Source organism: Schistocerca americana, chromosome 4 (assembly GCF_021461395.2).
Source record: "Schistocerca americana isolate TAMUIC-IGC-003095 chromosome 4, iqSchAmer2.1, whole genome shotgun sequence".
In the NCBI taxonomy this organism is placed as follows: domain Eukaryota; kingdom Metazoa; phylum Arthropoda; class Insecta; order Orthoptera; family Acrididae; genus Schistocerca; species Schistocerca americana.
In genome coordinates this window covers 714,273,394-714,296,076 of record NC_060122.1, presented here as the reverse complement: position 1 = coordinate 714,296,076, position 22,683 = coordinate 714,273,394, and the positions used below count along the sequence as shown (strand labels likewise).

Here is a 22,683-nt window from a genome sequence, read left to right as displayed (position 1 = left end):
TGAAATTTGATTACTACCGTCTTACATTCACAAAGCATGTTACGCATCTAGTGTCACTGCAGTTTCACCAAATGTAAATAAGTTAGAAACAAGTCCAGCAAATGTGACTAAGGAAATGGAAAGAATAAAGATAACCAAAAGAATTTCTTTACAATTTCTCAAATCAGTGTTGTTTGTTGAGAATTACACAATTACAAGCAATGTTCGTGGTTCAATTTAAGTCTGCCACATGATTTTTTTCTGGCACTTAGTTGGACAGTGGTTCACTGTCTACATTTAATTTAGAGTCCTGATACATCTGGTTGGAAAAATGAGTGCAAAGGTCTACATTTACACAGATACTCTGCTATCCACCTTATGACATGTGGTGGGGGTACCCTCTTGCACTACCAATTTCCTTTCCTGTTCCACTTGCAAATAGAATGAAGGAAGAACTACTGCGCAATATATGTTAAACGCAACAGAATCGTCTTGCACATGCTGGTTCTCTAAATTTTCCCAATAGTGTTCTTTGAAAAGAATATTGCCTTCCCTCCAGAGATTCCCATTTGAGATCCCGAAGCATCTCAATAACTTTTACGTATTGTTTGAACCTACCAGTCACAAATCTAACAGCCCACCTCAGAACTGCTTTGATGTCTTCTGTTAATCTGGCTTGGTACGGATCCAAACACACTAACAGAACTCAAGTCCATATTAACTTACACTTCTCTACATGTAGAGCTAGCTGCAATTCATCACACCAACTAGAAATTTTGTCTAGGTCATTTGTATCCTCCTGCAGTCACTGAACTTCGACACCTTTGCATACATCACAGCATCACCAGCAAACAACTATAGACTGCTACCCACACTGTGTGCCAAATCATTTATGTATATAGAGAAAAATAGCAGTCGTATCTCACTTTCCTGGCGCACTCCTGATGATACCCTTGCCTCTAATGAACAGTCGCCATTGAGGACAACATACTGGGTTCTATAACTTAGGAAGTCTTCGAGCCATTCACATCATATCTGTGAACTTATCCCATATACTGTTACTTTCTTTAACAACTTGCAATGGAGCACTCTGCCAAATGCTTTCCGGCAATCTACAACTATGGAATTTGCCTGTTGCCCTTCATCTACCGTCCACATTATCAGGTGAGAAAAGACCAAGTCGAGTTTCACATAAGCAAAGCTTTCTAAAACCATGCTGATTTGTGGACATAAGCTTCTCTGTCTCAAGACAATTTAATATATTTCAACTGAGAATGTTTTCAAGGATTCTGCAGCAAACCAATGTAACGGATATTGGTCTGTAATTTTATGGGCCCGTTCTTTTGCCCTTCTTATACACAGGAGTCACTGCACTTTTTCGAGTCGCCTAGGACTTTGCACTGGGCTAGATATTCACAATAAATGAAAGCTAAGCAATGAGCCAATGCCATAGAGTACACTGAAGAACCAAATTGGGATTCAATCCGAACCTGGTGACTTATTTGTTTTCAACACCTCCAGTTGTTCCTCTACGCAATGGATGTTTATTACTGTGTTGTCCATATGGGATTCTGAGGAAGGCAAGGGTATACCACCACTTACCTGTAACTCAGAGAACTCAAGAATTAAAAACTAGCATTAAATTCCATATAGCAAGGAATGTGTAAACTACTGTTTTTAACATGCCACTATTACCCACCAATGATGTCCTTTAATGTGTAGTTTCACACTGGTGCAGAAAATTTCCTATTTAAATTCTTTACATCAATGACTGTATGATTTTAACAATTTTGCAATATGAGTGCAGCAGAAAAACAGGCACATCAATAGAGCATATGTAGTGGACATGTTAAATCAGAAACTCATGGCAGAAAAGCAAACCATTATGATTTCTTCTAAACTAAAAATGGGGGGGACAGGAATGGCAGAATTGGAGACTTCGTGTGGCTGTAATTAACATTCCTCTCACAGAAAAAGGAACAGGTAAATTTAAGTGTAATTTACACATCAGCTAGGAGAGACAATGTTACTAAAATACTCACATCAATATCCATGTCCACAGAAAGCTCTGATGCAAAAGTACGTTGATCATCTTGAACACGAGCCTTAACAGTCACTGCAGCCGGCTTCAGTTGCTCATTGAGGCTGATGTCCAGTTCCAGCTCGGGTATAGGCATTCTCCAGTATTGAAATGTGTTGTATGGAGCAAGACCACTTTCAAGATGGATGTGATATTTGCCACGACCAATGGTGTCGTCAGTATGATTTTGACTTTTGACAACTGACATTTTAGCACCTGACTCATTTAACGTGACTGAATAAGTGTTTTCAGTAACAAGATTAATCCCTGTAGACTGGTCAGACAACTGTGTGTCCATATCAGTAGATGGGCTGTCATTTGCTACATCTAACTCTTTGTTAATACTTGAAGCTACAACAGATGGAGGCTCAGGTGGCGGATCACCTGGTGGTTTAGGTGGTGGTTTTCTTGGCGAGTCTGGCATTACCTTACTATGGAGGCGCAAAGAAGGTGGTGGGGGTGGAGGGGGTGGTGGTGGTGGTGATGGTGGAGGAGGATCATCTTGTGTAAGGGTGTGAGAGACAGAACTATTGGAATGATTCTCTGCAGAAGATTGATCAGTGCTACTTTGGTGCAAAATTTTAATTGGTTCAGAAGGTGGCTGTGGAGGAGGATCAAGTGGTGCACAGACCTGAGAGTATTCTATCACACCTGCTGTTCTTGAAACACTGCCTGACCACCATCCTGCATTAGAATGTTCCTGCTCATTCACTTTATCAGCAAACAACCTAGAATTGTAAACCATCTATTAGAAACTATCTGTAGTATAACCAACAATAAAAAGGACTTTTTCCTACACTGACTAGATTGCCCAGAACAGCAGTTATCTGAAATCTTAAATTTCTCACCTATGTACTAGCATTACACACAAGATCAATTCACAGCTCAAAAAACTATTTTAAAAATACTACTTTCTCAGGAGAGAGAGAGAGAGAGAGAGAGAGATTTTAATATACTTACCGATTATCTTGTCCTTCTGGATTTATTATTATGATCTCACCCTGACCACTACATGCTAACCCAGTCACAGAGGGATCAGCAAACGTAGATATGAATGGTCCAAGCTGTTGAAAAGCAAGTGAGCAAACCCACCGGCTCTCATCAGTCAGGAGGCGAGCAAATGACGCAGCAAGCACAGTCTTGCGTATTGGTAGTGTGCACAGGCATGTCACCGACATGAAAACTTCTGCACAGGCTTTCCGAACACCCCATACACTGTCTGCACACAGTTTCACGAACTGTGGCAACTGCAAATAAAAGGAAGTGCAAATTAGACTAGCTGTATACTATATTCCATTTCCTTTACATGTCACACTACAGATGTTTTACATATGAAAGCATGTTAAAACAGCAAACGTGAATGGGGACGTGACATGTAAATTTAAAGTATCGTAGCTCTTCCTTACAACTGTTATACATACCATGACATTTTCTACACATTCTGTGCCCACAACAGTACAGAAGTCACTGAAGTTAGAAGCACAAGCCTTTCGCAGTTGAAAAACACTGTTTGAACACAGTGCAATGAAGCGAGGCAGCAAGAGACGTTCAGTTACATCTCGCCCAACCAAAGGAGCGATTTTTACCATCAGCTGCAAAGTAAGAGCAAGAATCCATCATCTTTTCTCATCCACAATGAAACAGACAAGAGCCAAAAGTAAATAAATATTCAAAACAAGTTTCACAATTACTTTCTACTAAAACACAAATCTCCATGTTAAGTTTTCTTGCAACTTAAAAATTCATAAATATCTGTAAAAGGTAATCCCAGCAAAGTGTTGCTTACACCACAATATGCTCATCAAAGCTGGCTGTGATATGACAACAACACACACATCACAGCCACTTTGACGAACACAGTGCAGCTGTTTCCAATCTGCAGAAGGCGGCTTCGAAGAGAAGTAACACCTGCCGCACCGCTCATCAAAGCTGGCTGTGATATGATGAACAACGACACATCACAACAGCTTTGTGAGCAGAGCAACTGGTTACTGCAAACTGCAGCAATGGCAATTCTGAACTGCAGAAATAACCAATGGCCCAACTCGTCAAAAATGGCTGTGATATGATCTAAATTACAACACATCACAACCAATTTGACTGGTGGGCCACAGGGATGTTTCATGTTTTTCAAATTACATGCACAGTTTACAAAGCAAATAATGCTTAAAGGTTAGTGCAGGAATCAAATGTACCATGTTTGCTAGTACTAACAAATGTCCTTTCATCATATTTCACATCAACTGGTGTAATTTTACTGGTACGGCACTCCACGAAATTTCAGAATTCAATACAGTCAATAAATATCACTATATCTAGAAGCTGGTGAAATTCTAATCTTAATATTACACAAGTATTCTATGACTATTTTTTTCCAATGTTGTGTGCAATACATACTGTGTGTACCATAGTCAATGCCAAAAGCAGGTATATATGCAACTGCATCACCTCTTTCTGCCTGATTATGTGCCTTCCAACTCGTGGTGTTCTTGGGCCAAGTCCGAGCTCATCAAAGTGGCTGTGATATGCACAGACGGGACATGGCACAGCCAGGTTGACGGGCCGGCCTTGGCAAATATGCAGTCAGCTTGAAGCGCCTGTCCACTTGGTGAGTAAAGGCCAGTTTGTGCTCATCAAAGCTGGCTGTGATAGCGCCTCTCGGACATCTCTATGACAAACCAGCTTTGATGCGACAATCTGACCCACAGCTTCAGCAGTTGCTTTCTTCAGTAGAGGTCCAGAAGGCATTCGATGTAATTCCTATGTAGGTGTGTAGGCTGGAGCCTCATGAAAGACAAGGTAGTGAGATGCAAGGAAACTGCAGGCAACATCTCACTACCCATGTCTTTCACAAGGACACACCCTCAGTTTCTCTGTCAAACAATTTACCACATTCTTGCATTACTTAATCAACAACTTTAAAACATTGCAATCAATCCTTTTAATCTATATTTTGGTGTAGAATAGTTATCAGAATCCAACAATGTACATATAACAATTTAGCTTCCGCAGCAGAGTTCTACTTTAAATTCAGTTTGTTTCTATACGTAGAAAGTACGTAAATATTGGCGAAACAAATTAGTCTCCTTGGCTCTACTGAGGCAGACTTGGGCCTAATAGCTTCCACATCTTAAGCAAACATTCAGCCCTTAATGCAAAGTTTACAAAACCCAAACAATATGTTTACTGTTACAAACAGACTGTTACAAATTACCACCCAAGTCATGCTCTTGATCAGGGGTGACCAAATCTGCGTGTCACATGCGGCCCAAGAAGTGGGCACTTATCACACGATCAGGAAAGAAGTGTTCCATAAAATTTTGTTTACTTGAAGTTATCATAAATGGAACATTTTCAACAAACTCTCACCATAGGATGCTATTCCCTCTTCTGCTATTCATGTTAAATGAGTTATGCGCGGCCCAAAAAAATACTCTTCTTCCAGTGTAGCCCTGGTCAGGTGAAAGGTTGGACACCCCTGCTTTAGATGCTGATTTGACAAAGTTGCTAATATTCAAACGTTACTGCATGACTGTAGACCCCCCTAAGAACCGACAGAATGCATTCAAATGTTTAGTAAAATACTGACAATGCTGGCAGGTCATTAACCCTAAAGACGGATTCAACATTTAGCGTGTTTATACAGTAATTGCCACAGCAAATTTTGTTGGCCCATTCTCAGTAAACTTTATTATTTCTACTGAACTAATAATCTCTACACTATCAACAGAGACAAATGTTGTGGAGTTATCAATATTTACATGCTGATCCTTCCATAAGCGGAAATAGTATGTAAAAAACAAGATCTACAGTGATTTTTGAGAGGGTACTATGCTCTGGAAGGTATGAACTTCCTCTGAACCAACAAATCAGCATTGACATGAATAATTGCATTAACACGTTACCTCAGAATTGACACTACACTCTTTGATGCATCGAGCAGGTGTCTATGCCCTGAAATTGTTTAGAGCCCAAGACACGGAGCAAGTTTATGCAGTAGTATAACAATTTCATGTGGCTCAATGTTCTGGTGCAAGTCTTAATTTTTGGCGACTTTCATGCACATGCCTACCCCAGTATAACCAAGTGTCTTTCCCAGCAAACCTTCGTATCATTGGAAGGGAAAGGCTCAGGTTGTATTCTATGATGTAGCAAGCAAATTTCCATTACAATGGTAACTTCTATAAAAACACTAATCCTTACCAGTAAGGTAGAATTTTTTTGTGGTTGCCTGGGAGATAGGCACACATCTTGAGTTGATATCCTTTTAGTGTGTACAATACAGTTTGACAGATTTACCCTACTGATAATTTGGAAGTTTTGATCAAAACTTCTTTTTGAGTGATTCTGTGTCAAGTTGTTTAGGCCGGATTTTGTTGAAATTGGATATGCATATTTACCAAATGACCAAAATAGATTTATAAATTTTTAGCTCCCAAATTTTTATACTTTCGAGTAGAAACCTCTTAAGCGAATAGAATGCAAATGTTGGTCCAACATTTAAAAATTTTAGTTTCAAGTGCTGTAATGTATTGAATAATTGTGACAAAGCTCTCAAGCTTTGCTTTTATTCTTCGAAAGACTACAATTATACAGGAAAGTTTCTCACGCAAACCAGTTTTGGAGTGTGTAATATTTTTTAATGTAGCAACTGTACCATGTCATTATCATAAAAAGGATGGATTGCTGCTCACCGTGTGTGGGGAGATTAGTCCAGCCAAAAGGCCTTCCACACTATGCCAAAGGTAGCACACACACACACACACACACACACACACACACACACACACACACACACACACACACACACACCCCTCCCTCTGGCCACCAATGCAGGACTACGAGCAACTGCACACAATGGGAGAAGCATTATGGGTGGTGGAGATGATGATGATGAGACGGATGGGGTGGCAAAAAAGGGAGGGATAGCAGGACACCTTGAGTTCCACCTGCACAATTCAGGAAAGCTTGTGTTTTGTTTGTAGGAAGGATCCAAATCGCACACGCTGTGAACCAGTCACTGAATGGAATAATATTGTGATGGGTGGTTCCACTGTCTCTTAGTCACAGTTTATTGGTGGCCATTCACACAGACAGCCATCGTGTTCACTGTTATGGTCACACACAATGTAATACAGTGGTTGCAGATTAGTTTATAGATCATATGATAGCTTTCACAGGTAGCCCCATCTTTGATGGGACAGGTGAGGTGTTGACTGGAGTATGTACTAGTTGGCGATAGGATGGTGGGGAAGGTCTTGTGTCTAGATCTATTACAGGGATAAGAGCTATGAGGCAAGGGATTGGGAGCATGGGTGGAGTAGGGCTTGGAGAAGAATATTATGTAGGTTTTGTGGGTGGAAGAATACCACTGAGGGAGAGGGGGAAATCTTAGTGGGTAGGGTATTCCTCATTTTACAGTATGACACAAGGCTTTTGAAACTATGGCAGAGAATGTGATTCAGTTGCTCCAGTCCTAGGTAGTACCAAGTCAAGAGGGAAATGTTGCTTTGTGTCCAGATGGTAGAACTTCTGTAGGTATTGGGTGATTGAAGACAGAAAGCATGGGAGATCTGTTTCTGGACAAGGTTGGGGGGTAATTTCAGTTTGTGAAGGTTTAGTGAGATCATTCGTATAAATGGATAGCAGCTGCTCATCACTGTAGATGTAACAGTCATGGGTGGCTAGGCAGTAAGGAAGGGACTTACTGGTATGGAATGGGTGGCAGTTGTCTAAGTGAAGTTATTGCTGGTGGTAGTAGGTAGGTTGGTTGGTTGGTTTGACATGGATAGAGGTACCAATGTAGCAACCTTTGGCATAGTGGCCAACATTAAAGAAGCTATCTTGCTACGTTGAGGAGGTCCAGCTGAAGCAAATGAGGGAGGAGGTGCTCGAGGAATGTGGACATGGTGCCCTCACCCTTGATCCAGATTAGGAGGGTGTCAAATGGCTCTGAGCACTATGCGACTTAACTTCTGAGGTCATCAGTCGCCTAGAACTAAGAACTAATTAAACCTAACTAACCTAAGGACATCACACACATCCATGCCCGAGGCAGGATTCAAACCTGCGACCGTAGCGGTCGCTTGGCTCCAGACTGCAGCGCCTAGAACCTCACGGCCACTTCAGCCGGCCTAGGAGGGTGTCAATGAATAAGAACCAGGTGAGAATTTCGGATTCTGGATGGTTAGGAATGATTCCACTATATGGTCCATGAACAGGTTTACATAGTATAGTGCCATGTGGGTGCCAATTGCCATACCATAAATTTATTTGTGCGAGATTCCTTCAAATGTGGAGTAATTGTGGTTGAAGATTTAATTGATCATGGTGATCAGGAAGGAGTTTTGGAATCCATTGGGCACTGGGATAGGTAGTGTTCAATAAGGCCTTGGGCATTAGGGATGTTCGTGTAAAGGTAGGTGACAGGAATAGTGATGAGCAGGACATCATGTGGTAAAGGAACAGGGTCTGTGGAGGAAATGGTTTGTCTTTTCTATAGAAGGGTAGGTTGCAAGACACAGACACACACAGTGAGAGAGAGAGAGAGAGAGAGAGAGAGAGAGAGAGAGAGAGAGAGAGAGAGAGAGAGAGAGAGAGAGAGAGGGGGGGGGGGTGGTTCTTGTATGATCCGAAGTCTTTGAGGTGGAGAGTGGAGATTCTGCTGGATTTCCGAAATCGTCACTATGGCGGGCTTTGTTGTTAGACGAATCCGACAGCTGGTGGAGTGCTATAGTCAGGTAATCTCTGTGGTTCAAAACCACAGTGGTGAAGCCTTTGTTAGCATGTAGTATTGTACAGCTAGGGTCCACTTTTAGGTGGTGGATTGCGGTTCTTTTTGCAGATTTAAGGTTAGCTTGCAAATTAAAGGATTTGCAGAATGATGGTGAGACACAATTTGAGGTTAAGAAATTCTGCAGTGTTAGGAGGAAGTGACTGCCACAGGGGGGGGGGATCACACTTGGTCGAGTCTGATCGGCTGGGTTAGTGTTGAGAAAGTTTCATCTAGGAGAACTCTCACAACGAAGCAGAATGCAAGTTTTTGATTGAATGGTGTCATTAAAATATAATGTCCTTGATGTTACTCTGAAGCCTCTGTTTGGCAACATTTTTGTCTGTATTCACAGAATTTAGAGAATCCAATTCTTTGCTCTTGCTTGCTTCAACAAAGAATTAACATTGGTTTCATACTTCTTAGTGACATTTTTGTTTCCAAACTTTACTTCCATCAATTCTGAAACTTGACACCCCTCATGTATAGTCTCTGCTTGATCACAAAGATTGTTGCCCTTCTTTTTCCTTTGCACTGCTAGCACGCCTTTCTGACTATCTTTGTTTTAATTATTCACTCACATACAAAATTCTGCTGAGATTTGTTAAAGGACCATCTCCTTGGCATCAATGCAAGAATCTGAAATTTCGCAGGATGAGTACAATGTGGAAATTTCATGCGCGATGTTTTACCAGAACCTGCTGGCTGCTGCAGCTCACTAGAGTGTAAGCCATTTGCAGATGCCACTTGCCTACTTTTTCAGCTTTGAGCCTAATCAATTGTTTTTGAAATGACCTTTTACATCGTGTTTACTGAACTAAATAAGATGATCGAAGACGTGAAACTGCTATGAAACCTACCACATGCTTTGATCTGCACATATACATCATCAGATGAAGCCTAAGTTTTTTTAACATTAACTAATAAAATTTTTCAGCTAATTTGCCCAAATTTAATTCATCCTTAGTTTTTCTGATTGTGATGATTTTTCTTTGAAAACAGAACAATCTTTGCACAAATTAAAATTTGTCAGCAAAGTGATTTTACCATTAATACAAACCTGTAAATCCATTACATAATCTCAGGCCAGAATGACCCCACAGTTTAGCAGACATTTGTTGCAATTGTTTTGTCATCAAATGACAACCTAAACCAGTCCAGTCACAAAAAGGACACACTGGCAGATTTTCACATATTCAAAACAACAGCATTACAATATCCACCAAAATTCAGTTTGATTAAACTATTGAAGTTTAATACTTTTTTCACTTTGTGTGAAATGGTTCTAAAAAGTTGAAATCTTTACAGAATAAGCCTAATGTTTGACCATTATTCATAGTTTTTTTGGTATGATGTGGAACATGTAACACAGGAAAATCAAATAACCAGATATGAATACAATTATGCACTTGAGACACTGTTCCATATATTGTTTAAATATGCTTGTAGTTTAAAGCTGTTGCATCACCTTACTCCTCAAAAACAAAAGAGGTCAACATGACTACCAACAAGCCAACATTTCCAAGATATTTTGATGGATTCTGCAGCTGATGTTCACCGAACTGTATTCCAAAAAAATCTTGTTTCTGGGATAAACAAAGAAATAAATAATAAAGTAAAATGACAAAAAGTAGATCGTCAGCAGCAATTTAACGCAAGAGGACATTTTTCGGATCTCTCTTATACAGGGTGATTCATCCACCTCTACCACTGTCATTTTACGCAAACCTGCAATGTTATAGCTGGTCTTCAAAACGAAGCATACAATTTTCCTATTCTCTCACTCACTATGAATCGTCTTTCAGAAAAAATGAGCAGGGCCTTTTTGTAAGAAATTTAATGTAATTAAATTTTGAAGTGGATATATTTTCCGCTGAAGGCCATGGTTTTGAAGTTATTCAAGAAAAATGTACAAAAGTGACCTTTAAGTTCACCTCGACCCCTCAATGATCCCTCTCCTGTCAGGATTTCTAGTATCTTGTTCATGGCACTCACTCCTACCACTACATAAAAACTTCCGACTACATAATCTATTTTCAATATTCGACCTATTTCTGTCTGTACTGATTAGGCAATTATGCCCCAGCATGGTCAGCTACTTTGTTAACATTATCAATATAAATGCATTTGTGAGTGCAATTAATGAAAAACACCTCGTGAACATTATGTTAAACTAATTATGTCGACAATCTGATCCTAACTTAATCCTTACAACCACAGTGGTTTTGCAGTCAGTAGTCCTGACAAATATGATGCAGTTGTTTATTTTATACGGTTAAAATTCACTAAACTTCAGTAAAATGTGAAAAATTATTTGTGTAGTTGCAAGTGCATTTAGAGTGGTACATTGGAATGCCTTAACATCTAGAAATCCTGACCCAATGGAAGCTAAGTGGGGGTGCATTTGAAGGTCACTTCGCACACTTTTCTTTAATAACTCAAATCATAGCCTCCAGCGAAAACTTATCCTCATACAAAAATTCAATTACATTAAATTTCCTACAAAAATATCGTGCTCATTTTGCAGCTGTGAAAAATGTGAAAATCTTGTGCATAATTCACGAAGGCCACCTACAACATTGTGGATTGCATAGAACGGCAGTGGCAGGGGCAGCTCAATTACACTGCATTTATATTCATGTTTCTCTGAAACCACTGAATTGTTATTTGTATAACAAACAATACTGCGTAATTGTGGATCTCCAGCTAAAAAAAACCACTGATGGAAATGTGATATCCTGTAGAGGAAAAGATGCTATTCAAATGCTACTTAGTTGAAGTGTTGATTAAGTATCATCCTGATATACAAGGGCCACAAAAATCACCCACTGAAAGCAAATTTGTTTTTGGGCAACTTCACACCACTGTCTCAAAAACAATGAACTCAAAAGTTATAAAACTTACAGGTTTTAGAAAAACTACCAAGCAGTAAGTTCAGAAAATGAGAAGTTTCTAAGCCACCTACATAAAGGTAAAGTGACGTTTTTGGAGAAGGTAAGTTGTGGCAAAATTTACCAATAAATTTTAATGCCAGCTGCAAAAGTAATCAGCTAATAGCAAATTGTTCAACAGCTTTACCAGAATTATCCACTGCATTACAGCACTTTGAATAGCAAATTTTGAAATGTTTGAGAAATATCTTCACACCATTCACTTAAGAGGCTCCTACCCACAAAGTATTAAAACTTATGAGCTAGAAATCTGGAAATACATTTCATCTTTATTTAGCAAATCTGTACCTCAAATTTGAATAAATTGGAGATGGTCAAATGGTGACCCCTAGACCACTTGACTAATGATTAATATTACCATTCCATTAAGAACCAGAGTTACACAGTTAACAGTACAGGCCTTATGTTTTACCTATTCATCCACCTATTACACACTGTCACATGAGCTGCAGTCAGAGTTACTTCCACTTCACAATACAACCAATGAACTCTTTGCTGTGCTGACTACCACTACAATGTGAACTTTGCAAGAGCAACTTGCCTGAGTAGCTTCTTGTCATTCATTCAAATGATTTCCCTATATAGGGCATTAGCTACAATGTCTCTTTTCACATGGAACAGTCACTTTAGGAGGTGAAAACAATTTAATGCATGAAGAGTAACAAAACTGCCATGTTATTTCAAAACAGGCCCCACCAATCTTCGCCTCTATGCCAATTTTCTCTGCTTTAACACACAACTGCTGGTTTATCATCAACTAAGAAGCACATTTAAAGTGAGCAAATAAGGGTAACACATTACTCGAATCTGCCCACAATACTATACAACATTTTAACTCCCTTTATTCCAAGTCACACACAACCACAAGGAACATACCTCAGACAGACATACAAAACTATATGAGCAATTACAAATTATATACTTACACAAAGGAGTATTTCAAAAACCAGTACTATACAGATTTTATTTTGTATTCTTAAATGCATACTAAACACCTTTCCTAGTTGAAGCTTTTAATATTTAAAGCCATTAAAGAATATTTTTAATGCCATAGCTTCACATAACTCACTAGAAAGACCAACTTACTGAAACTGTTTCTACGTGGAATTCTGTGGGACTGTTATCTTCAGTGAGCATCAGAATGACAGGACACACTTGTTCCTCAATGGTGCTAGGTTCCACTAATCCTTCCTCCATCAGCAGCAACAACGTCCTCTGCGCTGTCTTCCAGACCTGAAAGTTTCCGGTCAGGTATTAATATTTTGTACGGTATTTTTTTTCTCCACATGAATATACTACAGGAATTTACTCTTGTCAAGTAACATCTGAATGTGTGTGATCTCCCTATTCCTCACCACCACTACCACCTTTCTTTTGAAAGCATAACAGATCTTTCAAATACTACTTTGCTTCCGAGTACATTTAAAAAAGGAATTTACATCTGATTACTTCACTACATTTATTATTTCATTATTTATGTGTGTATACACAATTTGAAATACGTGAACAAAATCTTGGTAGACCAAGTCTTGAGCGGTTGGAACAGCGTAAAAAGATGGACCTGCATTACAATCCGTGTAATTAAACCACGGAAACACAAATGAGAAACAGTTATACTGTGAAGTCTACACTCGCTACCACTGTTAGTGATCAAAAACATGTACATACCAACCATCATGAAAATTTAGCTAATTTTTTTCCTGCTTACAGTATCACCATGAACATTTCAAACAGCCAAGTTTTATTACATACTTTGGTTTGCACCTAGTATCAAAGCAATCATGTATGTGACGTGCCTTTTGTCAGTGAAGAATAAAAAGATGTGGTTGATGGGAGGAGACCTGCGCACACACACACACACACACACACACACACACACACACACACACACACACACACACACACACACACACACACACACCTTGCGGAAAACCTATAGCAAAAATTTTAGCAATTTACTGCTTGTGAATGTGGTAGAAAATTCAAACTTACCTGGTTGTCTGTATCAGTTAGAAGCTTCAAAACAAGTGGCAAGATTATGTCCGGTACTAAGTGATGAAGCTGTTCCCGGTCATTGTGGCACAGCATTGCAATGGGCGGTAGAGTCTGCACTATCTCAGCACGTACTGTCACCTCTGAAACAAATTAAAATAAACTGTGGCGAGATGTTTCAACGCAGAAGACAGTATGTGGCACAGATGCATTCAAAATTTTGAATATCTGAGGATGCTATGCTAGAACAAAGGTATAACTGAAACAAAATTTGGTAGCCATTACTAATTTTGATCACAGGCAAGTACACAGGTACGGAAGAATGCATTAAATGAAAGCTGGGCGGCATTTTCTTCATTTTCCTATCTTCTGTTTCATGTATAACCTTTTAACATAAGCAACACAGCAAGGTACAACAGTTCAGTCAGGAAAATAAGTCAAGCTCCAGGTAAGAATTTACTTTAAATATATTCATTGCGCAACAGAAGAACCAATTAGTGTACCATAGCAATTGTTTCATCAGTATTCACAATAACTGTAAAAAATAATCACTGATTATTGGCAACAAAATGTGTCCCACAAGAAAGCCCATGCCTAGGAAGCCACATTCTCTCACTTCACTCAGATTCCAACCTTGTTAAGTTATGTTGCTTTATGTATGATAGTTTAAGAAATGCCTATTGCAACATTGTAGGATTTCCTTTACACTGGAAATCATTTATTGAAGTGTTGGGGAGAACAATTAATTAATTGAAGAAGTAGTGTCACATTAACTGACTTAATAGCCATAAAACTATTTGGACTCTGTCCTTTCCCAGTACATACATCTGCACTCAGCCAGCGGTTATCCTGTCTGGCGAATAATGCTTTGGACTAATATTTGGGAATTTCTGCTTTTTTCGATATGCATAGTAAGTGGGGGGGGGGGGGGGGGGGGAAATCACTCAATATGCCTTTACAAGCTCACATATATTACTGCTATGTCCCAGAGTGACATGCAGTGGCTGGAACAGAATTGTCACATAGCCTTCCTCTAAGACTGTTGCTTTAAATCTACCCACAAGGAGTGTGACAATGTCCATTTTTTCCCAATTGTTCTTTTTAAAATTCCTCAAACATCCCTATTATACTTGCTTGAGGAGTTTACCAGTGGGTCTTTTCTATCCCACAACTTTGCTGTAAAATGTTTTCATATCCTCCCGATTTACCATTTTCATAAACATAATAATGGGATCACAACATAACCATGAAAAATGCCCCATACTATCAACACCACCTCTTTACATACATACAATCCTAGCCACATGTAGCATTTTAAGTGTGTCTGCTATAACGACTCCTTAATAAGGATTCGAAAAGCTGGAGCAGTACTCCAGAACTGGCCATACTAGCGTCTTTTGTGCAACTTCCTTAATATATACCACTTCTCCAGGTTTCTCCAAAGAAATCTATGTTCTTCCATCTGCTTTTCGTGCTACTGATTTTATACTGTTGTCCCAGGTCATCTTCAGCACTGATCTTGTAATCTGATTCTGCCAGATTCTCTTTGTTATGGGCATTGTCTTGCATTTATCCACTTAAATAATGCCTCCATTCATTACACCAAGCATAAATTTTATTTGTGGAAGTTCCTATGGGACCAAACTTAAACTAACTTATGCTAAGGACAACACACGCACACCCGTATCCAAGGGAGGGCTCAAAACTCCGACAGGAGGGTGGGGGTGCTACGTGATCCCTGACAAGGTGGCTCAGACAGCACAGCTACCCCGTGCGGTGTGGAAATTTTATCAGAGTGTTTCTGACTTCCTTAGAATCATGTTTTCTATAGACCACAGCATCGATATTTGGCAGTCACAGTGATGCTGGGCCTGTGTAACATATCCTACTCTAACTCTACTTCCCTTTATGTTGAGCATTTTCTGCTGAATAAACTTATAAATTAATCAAATCACACATTTGAGAGAGAGCTCTCAACAGCACGTTATTAGACAACAGTGTTTAATGCATTTTGTGAATCAACTCTTTACCTGGCTCTACATAAGGATGGCTTGTGTTTTCACCAGTCATGTGGGACCATTCACTGCACAAACTATTCTCAGTCAATTAGATGGGAAGATTAATTGCAAAGTGTATTAAGTTTTTGATTTTTAAGTGTGCACACTGGTAGAGCATTCACACAGTCTCTCCCCTCACACAGAAGTACATTTTAAAATGGGGAATTTAATAAGTTTTAAGTCAAAAGGTTTAGAAATTTTCTTTGCAGCATGTGCTGTAAGCAGTAGTTGGATCCAGTTGTCTGAGGAAGTGTTCAGTGTTACTCCACAAGCCTGTTAATGAACAATATTGATGACGTGTGTTTTCTCAGTGGACACTGGGACAGTTTAACACCATCACCACTACATGTTTGCAGTATTCTGTTTTATCAAATTATTGTTGTCTATGAATTACTCTACAGTCAAATGTCCAACTTGATATCGGATAGAAACATTTGATTCTAATACTCCCTGTTATTTTCCATGTAAGTCGGAATTTCTTTTCATTTGCAGACTCACTGGGCCTAATTTTTCAGGTTATTGTTGATAACACCCCATGTCCTAGGGAATACCTCTCTCAGACTTGGAAACCAAGACAACTCTCTCTTTTGCGTCCATGCAGGTATGCCATTTTCTGCTCTTCAAACGACTAGCGTGGGGGGCCTTGAATCGATGTGGCGCGGCTGTTGCTGCGGCCGAGACGCGCGCGGCGCTGTGAATGAGGCGTGGCAGCGGCCGGCGCCCATTGAGCCGGGCGATCAATAAGCGGCGGCCAGCGTAGTACTACGGCGTGCGTACAACTACGCGGCCCGGCCGCGGGGCCGCGTGCAGACACGTCAAAAACGCCGCGGGTGCGTGTGCAGCTGAAGAGACGTCACGCGTCCCGATCTGCATGCTGCAGGAGAGTGAGCCGTGCTTGTGTAGTCAGGGCCTCCGACTACTTACGACGTTAATGTTCATTCCTAATTTCATCCAATACATTGCGTATCTCACTAAGATCGGCATAAAGAACCAGTACACACTCGACTGCATTTCACTACGAACTGTCGACGACAGGAGAAACTATTTTGCACTTACTGTCACTGCTATCTTCTAAGCCTGTTTATCCGTATAATACGTAGTACACATTGCATGCCAAACGCTGTGAGGAGCCCAGCAACTTGCCTATTTAACCCGCGAGGAAACTAATCATTAGCGACTAATCACTTAGCAATTGTCAATTTAAAATAATAACGCTGTATGGCATCATTTCCAGATGACTGGAGTAAACGTTTTTAAAGCACTGGAAGTAATCTATCACTATCATTTTTTTTCCGCCGAAAATTTGAAGATACGTCCGACGTAATTATATTTATTAACCTACTATTTTAATAAAGTGGCACAAGTGTTTAAGACGTTCTGTTCCATGATCACCTCTTGTGCCTTATTGCCTTATTAGAACATCCGCCTTCCATTGTTAAAGCTCGCCACAATGGGGATATCTGGAGTACACAATTTTGGTCTTCGTACACAAAGTCTGGCAAATTAGTATCTGAATGTGAATACAAAACTTTCGAAAATGATTTCACAAAGGACAATCGTCTTCATTCAACAACTGCAAACAACATGATACAATAGCCGGAAAGGGGTGCGATAAAATCATATCACACGTGCTAACGTGAAAGGTAGGAACACTCGGCTACAACTCTGCTCATGGGGCGTAATTTCTTCACTCTGAGCTCGGATCTGTTCAGCTCAGGAAGCGCGGAAATGCTGTTAAGGTGGAAGAAGTTGCCTTCTGTTTTTATCAGTCGTTTTCGATACATTTGCACGTAAAAACAGAAAGGCAGAGCATTGTTTAAAAGCTATTACTGCCTTTTGAATATATGTGAATAAAACTGACAAAACCCTAATTAATTATGTACTTTGTTTTCTATGAGGAAGAAACTGTTCGAAAGATTCGGAAAAGTGTTCAAAACGTCACTGAATTTAAAGTAACAGGAATGCTGTTACACTCTTAGGTTAAATGTAAATTGACCAGGCACATTAATCTTACCACCTGTCAAAAATCTGTATAACCACCTCTTGCAGACGAACCGCTTCCAGATGTGAGGTATAGTCCATGAAGTTCTAGAAGGTGCCGACAGATATACATGGCCACGCCCACTCCAAGGGCGCAGCCACCTACGCTAAGCTTCTCAGTTGAGAATCCATGTGGCGAACAACCCAATCGAGATCACAGATTCACGATTGGGTTTGAATCCGGGGAGTTTGGTGGCCAGGTGAGCACGCTAACTCATCCTGGTGCTTTTCGAACTACAGAAGTAAAATGCGAGCTGTGTGGCATGTTTCATTGCCCTGCTGGTAGAAGCCATCATGCCCAGGAAAAAATGTGTACGGGTGATTTCCTGAAAGGATGGAGTCATAACTGGATGTACCTTTCAGAATGATGGGCTCACTCAGGAATGCCGCAAAAATATTCCCATATCATAGCGCTGCCTACTAGTTTGTTTTCAGACGTTTCACTCTGTGCACGCAAACAGCCATCTGTCTGATGGAGAGAAAAACGTCATTCATCTGAAAAGGCCACACAGTGGGCGTCCCGTTTGCGGTACTGATGTGTGAATTCCAGTCTTCGTCGCCGATGAATAGCAGTCAGCATGTGTGCGTGAACCAAGTGGGCCATACGCAGCAACTTTCGCTGAACGGTCGTTAAGCAAACACTGTTGGTAGCCCCTTGGTTAATCAAGGCTGTCAGTTGCTGATCAGTTGCACGCTTACTTGCCCATACAGATCTCGACAGCAGTCTTTCACCCCTGTAGTCCATGGCCCGTGGTGTACCACACGTACCTCTGAGCCTATTTTTGACAGCGCCGTTTTGCCATGCACGGTATACTGTAATCAGGACGGCACGCGAACTGTTTACAAACTTAGTCATTTCGGAAATGCTTTCACCCCTGGCCCTAAATCCCGTCATGTCCTTTTGATCAGATAATCACTCCGTCTCTACATTGCGGCAAGGAATGCACTGTTTGCCGCAGCCACGACAAGCTTTATATGCCCTCCACGCTAGTGCTGCCATCTGCCGTCTGAGTGATTACTGCACGTCGATACATTACATAGGCGGTGGTCACGACGTGACTGGATCGTGTAAAGAGGGTGATCAAAAAGTTTCCGTTCGAAGGCCGTTCAGTCCAGAATCGCTATGTCAAACAGGCAAAATCTCCTTGGGCATTGAGGCAATAATCCCACCGACGCATCTGGTTAAGGATACCCGTTTGGTAAAATAACGTGTTTCACTGCGTGAGTGGTCCTCGTCAGATAGAAACCAAGGGTCTTCCGAAGCTTTTTAAGGGCTGAATGCGTGCTAATCGCATGGGGAGATGCCGGGATTATAGGACAGGTGCTCGAGTAACAAGTGTCTCCCACTTGAGTTAGCGTAAAGTGTGTTACGAGGCTGACCTCCCATATCGACCGGCGTCCTGTGTCAATCGCGACCATTGCGGAACTTTGCGCACCATTCCACAATGATGGTTTTGACAGACATGCTGCCCCCATACACATTCACTTTCTCATAGATGTCAACCGGTGTTTGTCCTTCGGCAGCCAAAATAATGTTTTGGCGCATTTGTTAATAACGCCGCCAGAATTCAGGTTTCAGCATTTACATTACGCACTTTGGAAAGACAAATGCCATACTCGTCACCTGCGTAGATGTTAATGCTTATATACTTGCTTGAGAGTCTCGCTACACTGCATACACGCTGCAGCAACGCCCTCACACGGAAACTTCTTGAGCGCTCCTTATATTACCGTAATAACGGAGGTAAGACACTTTGGTACAAAGTAGTGCAGCGCTGTTCTCTGGGAACAGAATGTCGGTGGACGGCTGTCCGCAGGCTAATGAAAGAGTAAATTTGGGGATGGTATCTTCTTCGGCCTCTCAACTCTAGAATGTGATCCAGTTAACTTCAGGAAGGCTCGATATAATGACGCACACAATTTTCAGAGGTTAGAGTAGGACGTGCGACAAGTTAACACTCAGTTTGCACGTGTGAATCGTGCTTAAGACAACCCATAGAAGACAATTACTGGAAGACAATCACTGTTACCGATTACGTGCGTTTCCAGAAGCATCAAACTGTTTCAGTAGATTATTCAAGTGGCTGTGTTCTCTGGTGTTTCTCGCTTACAGTGCATCAGCAATAAAACACAAGAACCTACAAAAAGGTCAAGTAAGTAGACTTGCATCCGCAGTGCGTGTGAAAGTCTTCCCATAGGACGAAATCTCTTGTCTTCGTCGCCTTTTGCAGAACTATTTTTTCTCTCATTGTGTACGTACACACACACACACACACACACACACACACACACACACACACATTATCTGTGGACTTCGTTAAATTTGCTGAAGGGCGTGGTTGGTTGGTGGAATTAAAGGGACCAGACTGCTACGGTCATCGGTCCCTTTTCCAAGTACTAAAAACACCCACAGAGAATAAAAACGAGTAACAATAGAGCACAGACGACACAGAACAAGAGAAACTGAGACAAAGACCAGACAAAACCAACTAAAATCACACAGTGTGACGGTGGTTGGCCGACCATAGAAATATAAAAGGAAAAGCCAACCACTTGAAACACATTAAAAAATCAGTTTAAAACCGGAGGCCAAAGGCCAGAATCAACACAAAACAATAAGATAAAACAGAAACACTTAGATTAAATGATAAAAAACCCTGCCCGAAGAAAACGTAAAACGAAGTCAGCCGTAGCAGAGTCCTCTGTTAAAAGGGCAGGGAGCGTGTCAGGCAGTGCGAACGACTGCCTTAGCACAGCTAAAAGCTGACACCCCAATAAAATATGGACCGCTGATAAAACGGAGCCGCAGCGACATAGAGGCGCGTCCTCACGGCGCAATAAGTGGCCGTGCGTAAGCCGAGTGTGCCCAATGCGCTGCCGGCAGAGGACAACAGATTCCTTGCGGGAGACCCGCATGGACGACCGCCACACAGTCGTCGTCACCTTGATTGGACGGAGTTTGTTGGCCGTGGGCAGATTGCGCCATTCAGCGTCCCAAACCGAAAGAACTTCACGGCGTAAGACTGCCCGCAAATCAGTCTCCGGGAGGCCAATCCCCAGAGATGATTTACTAGTGGCCTCTTTCGCCAGGCGGTCAACATTCTCATTGCCAGGCATCCCAACATGGCCTGGGGTCCACACGAAGACCACAGAGTGGCCGCAACGCGCAAGAGTATGCAGGGACTCATGGATAGCCATCACCAGACGAGAACGAGGAAAACACTGGTCGAGAGCTCGTAAACCGCTCAGGGAATCGCTACAGATAACGAAGGACACACCTGAGCAGGAGCGGATATACTCTAGGGCTCGAAAGATGGCGACCAGCTCAGCAGTGTAAACGCTGCAGCCAGCCGCCAAGGAACGTTGTTCGGAATGGTCCTTAGAGTGAGCGCATAACCGACTCGACCAGCAACCATCGAGCCGTCAGTGTAAACAATGCCAGAGTCCTGATACGTGGCCAGGATGGAATAAAAGCGACAGCGGAAGGCTTCTGGAGGGACTGAGTCCTTCGGGCCCTGTGCCAAGTCGAGCCGAAGGCAAGGGCGAGGCACACACCATGGGGGCGTGCGCAGAGGTGCCCGGAAAGGAGGGGGAACAGGGAAAAACCCAAGCCCAGAGAGGCGCTCTGACGCGTCCGGCGATCGGACAACCCGACCGGTGCCGACGTTCTGGCAGATGGACGACTGACTGCGGGAACAGGACACGGTAATTTGGATGCCCGGGCAAGCTAAAAACATGGGCAGCATAAGCAGCCAGTAATTGTTGACGTCGTAACCGCAGTGGAGGGACACCTGCCTCCACTAATATGCTGTCCACAGGGCTGGTGCGGAAAGCACCAGTGGCAAGGCGTATCCCGCTGTGGAGAATTGGGTCCGGCACCCGCAACGCAGATGGGGATGCTGAGCCATAAGCCAGGCTCCCATAATCCAGACGGGACTGGATTAACGCCTGGTAGAGCCGCAACAGGGTAGATCGGTCGGCGCCCCAGCGGGTGTGGCTCAAGCATCTCAACACGCCTGTTTAAGCTGCCGGATATGAGGCAGCCAAGTCAACCGGGCATCGAAAACCACCCCCAAAAACCTGTGTGATTCCACCACTGAAAGAAGTTCGTCGGCAAGATAAAGCCGCGGCTCCGGGTGGACAGTACGTCGCCGGCAGAAATGCATAACGCAGGTCTTGGCTGCCGAAAACTGGAACCCATGAGCTACAGCCCAAGACTGCGCCTTGCGGATAGCGCCCTGTAGCTGACGTTCAACAGCTGCAATGCCAGTAGAGCTGTAGTAAAGGAAGAAGTCGTCAGCATACAGGGAAGCGGAGACAGAATTGCCCACGGCCGCAGCGAGCCCGTTAATGGCTATTAAAAACAGGCAGACACTTAAAACAGAACCCTGTGGTACACCGGTCTCCTGGACGTGGGAGGAACTATATGAGGCCGCGACTTGCAAGCGGAAGGTACGATACGACAGAAAATTTCTGATAAAGATCGGCAGAGGGCCCCGAAGACCCCATCCATGAAGCGTGGAAAGGATGTCGTATCGTACGCCTTCCTCATGTCGGAAAAAGACAGCGATCAGGTGCTGACGGCGGGCAAAGGCAGTACGGATGGCCGACTCCAGGCTCACCAGATTGTCGGCGGCGGAGCGGCCTGTACGGAACCCACCCTGAGACGGAGCCAGAAGGCCCCGAAACTCCAGTACCCAATGCAAGCGCCGGCTCACCATCCGTTCGAGACGCTTGCAAAGAACGTTGGTGAGGCTAATGGGGCGGTAGCTGTCCACCTCCAAAGGGCTCTTGCCCGGTTTCAAAACGGGG

General features: G+C 42.2%; 1 protein-coding gene across 4 annotated transcripts in view; it reads right to left on the bottom strand.

Moving 5' to 3' along the window:
* Nucleotides 1-22,683, bottom strand: part of LOC124613021 (serine/threonine-protein phosphatase 4 regulatory subunit 1-like) — a 343,197-nt gene that overhangs the window by 36,611 nt on the left and 283,903 nt on the right. For all 4 annotated transcript variants that reach the window (XM_047141575.1, XM_047141574.1, XM_047141576.1 and 1 more), the window contains 5 exons: nt 13,775-13,917; nt 12,869-13,015; nt 3,481-3,651; nt 3,020-3,306; nt 2,022-2,787 (listed from right to left, as the gene is read on the bottom strand). In XM_047141575.1, coding sequence (XP_046997531.1) covers nt 2,022-2,787; nt 3,020-3,306; nt 3,481-3,651; nt 12,869-13,015; nt 13,775-13,917 — 1,514 coding nt within the window. The remainder of the gene's footprint in view (nt 1-2,021; nt 2,788-3,019; nt 3,307-3,480; nt 3,652-12,868; nt 13,016-13,774; nt 13,918-22,683) is intronic.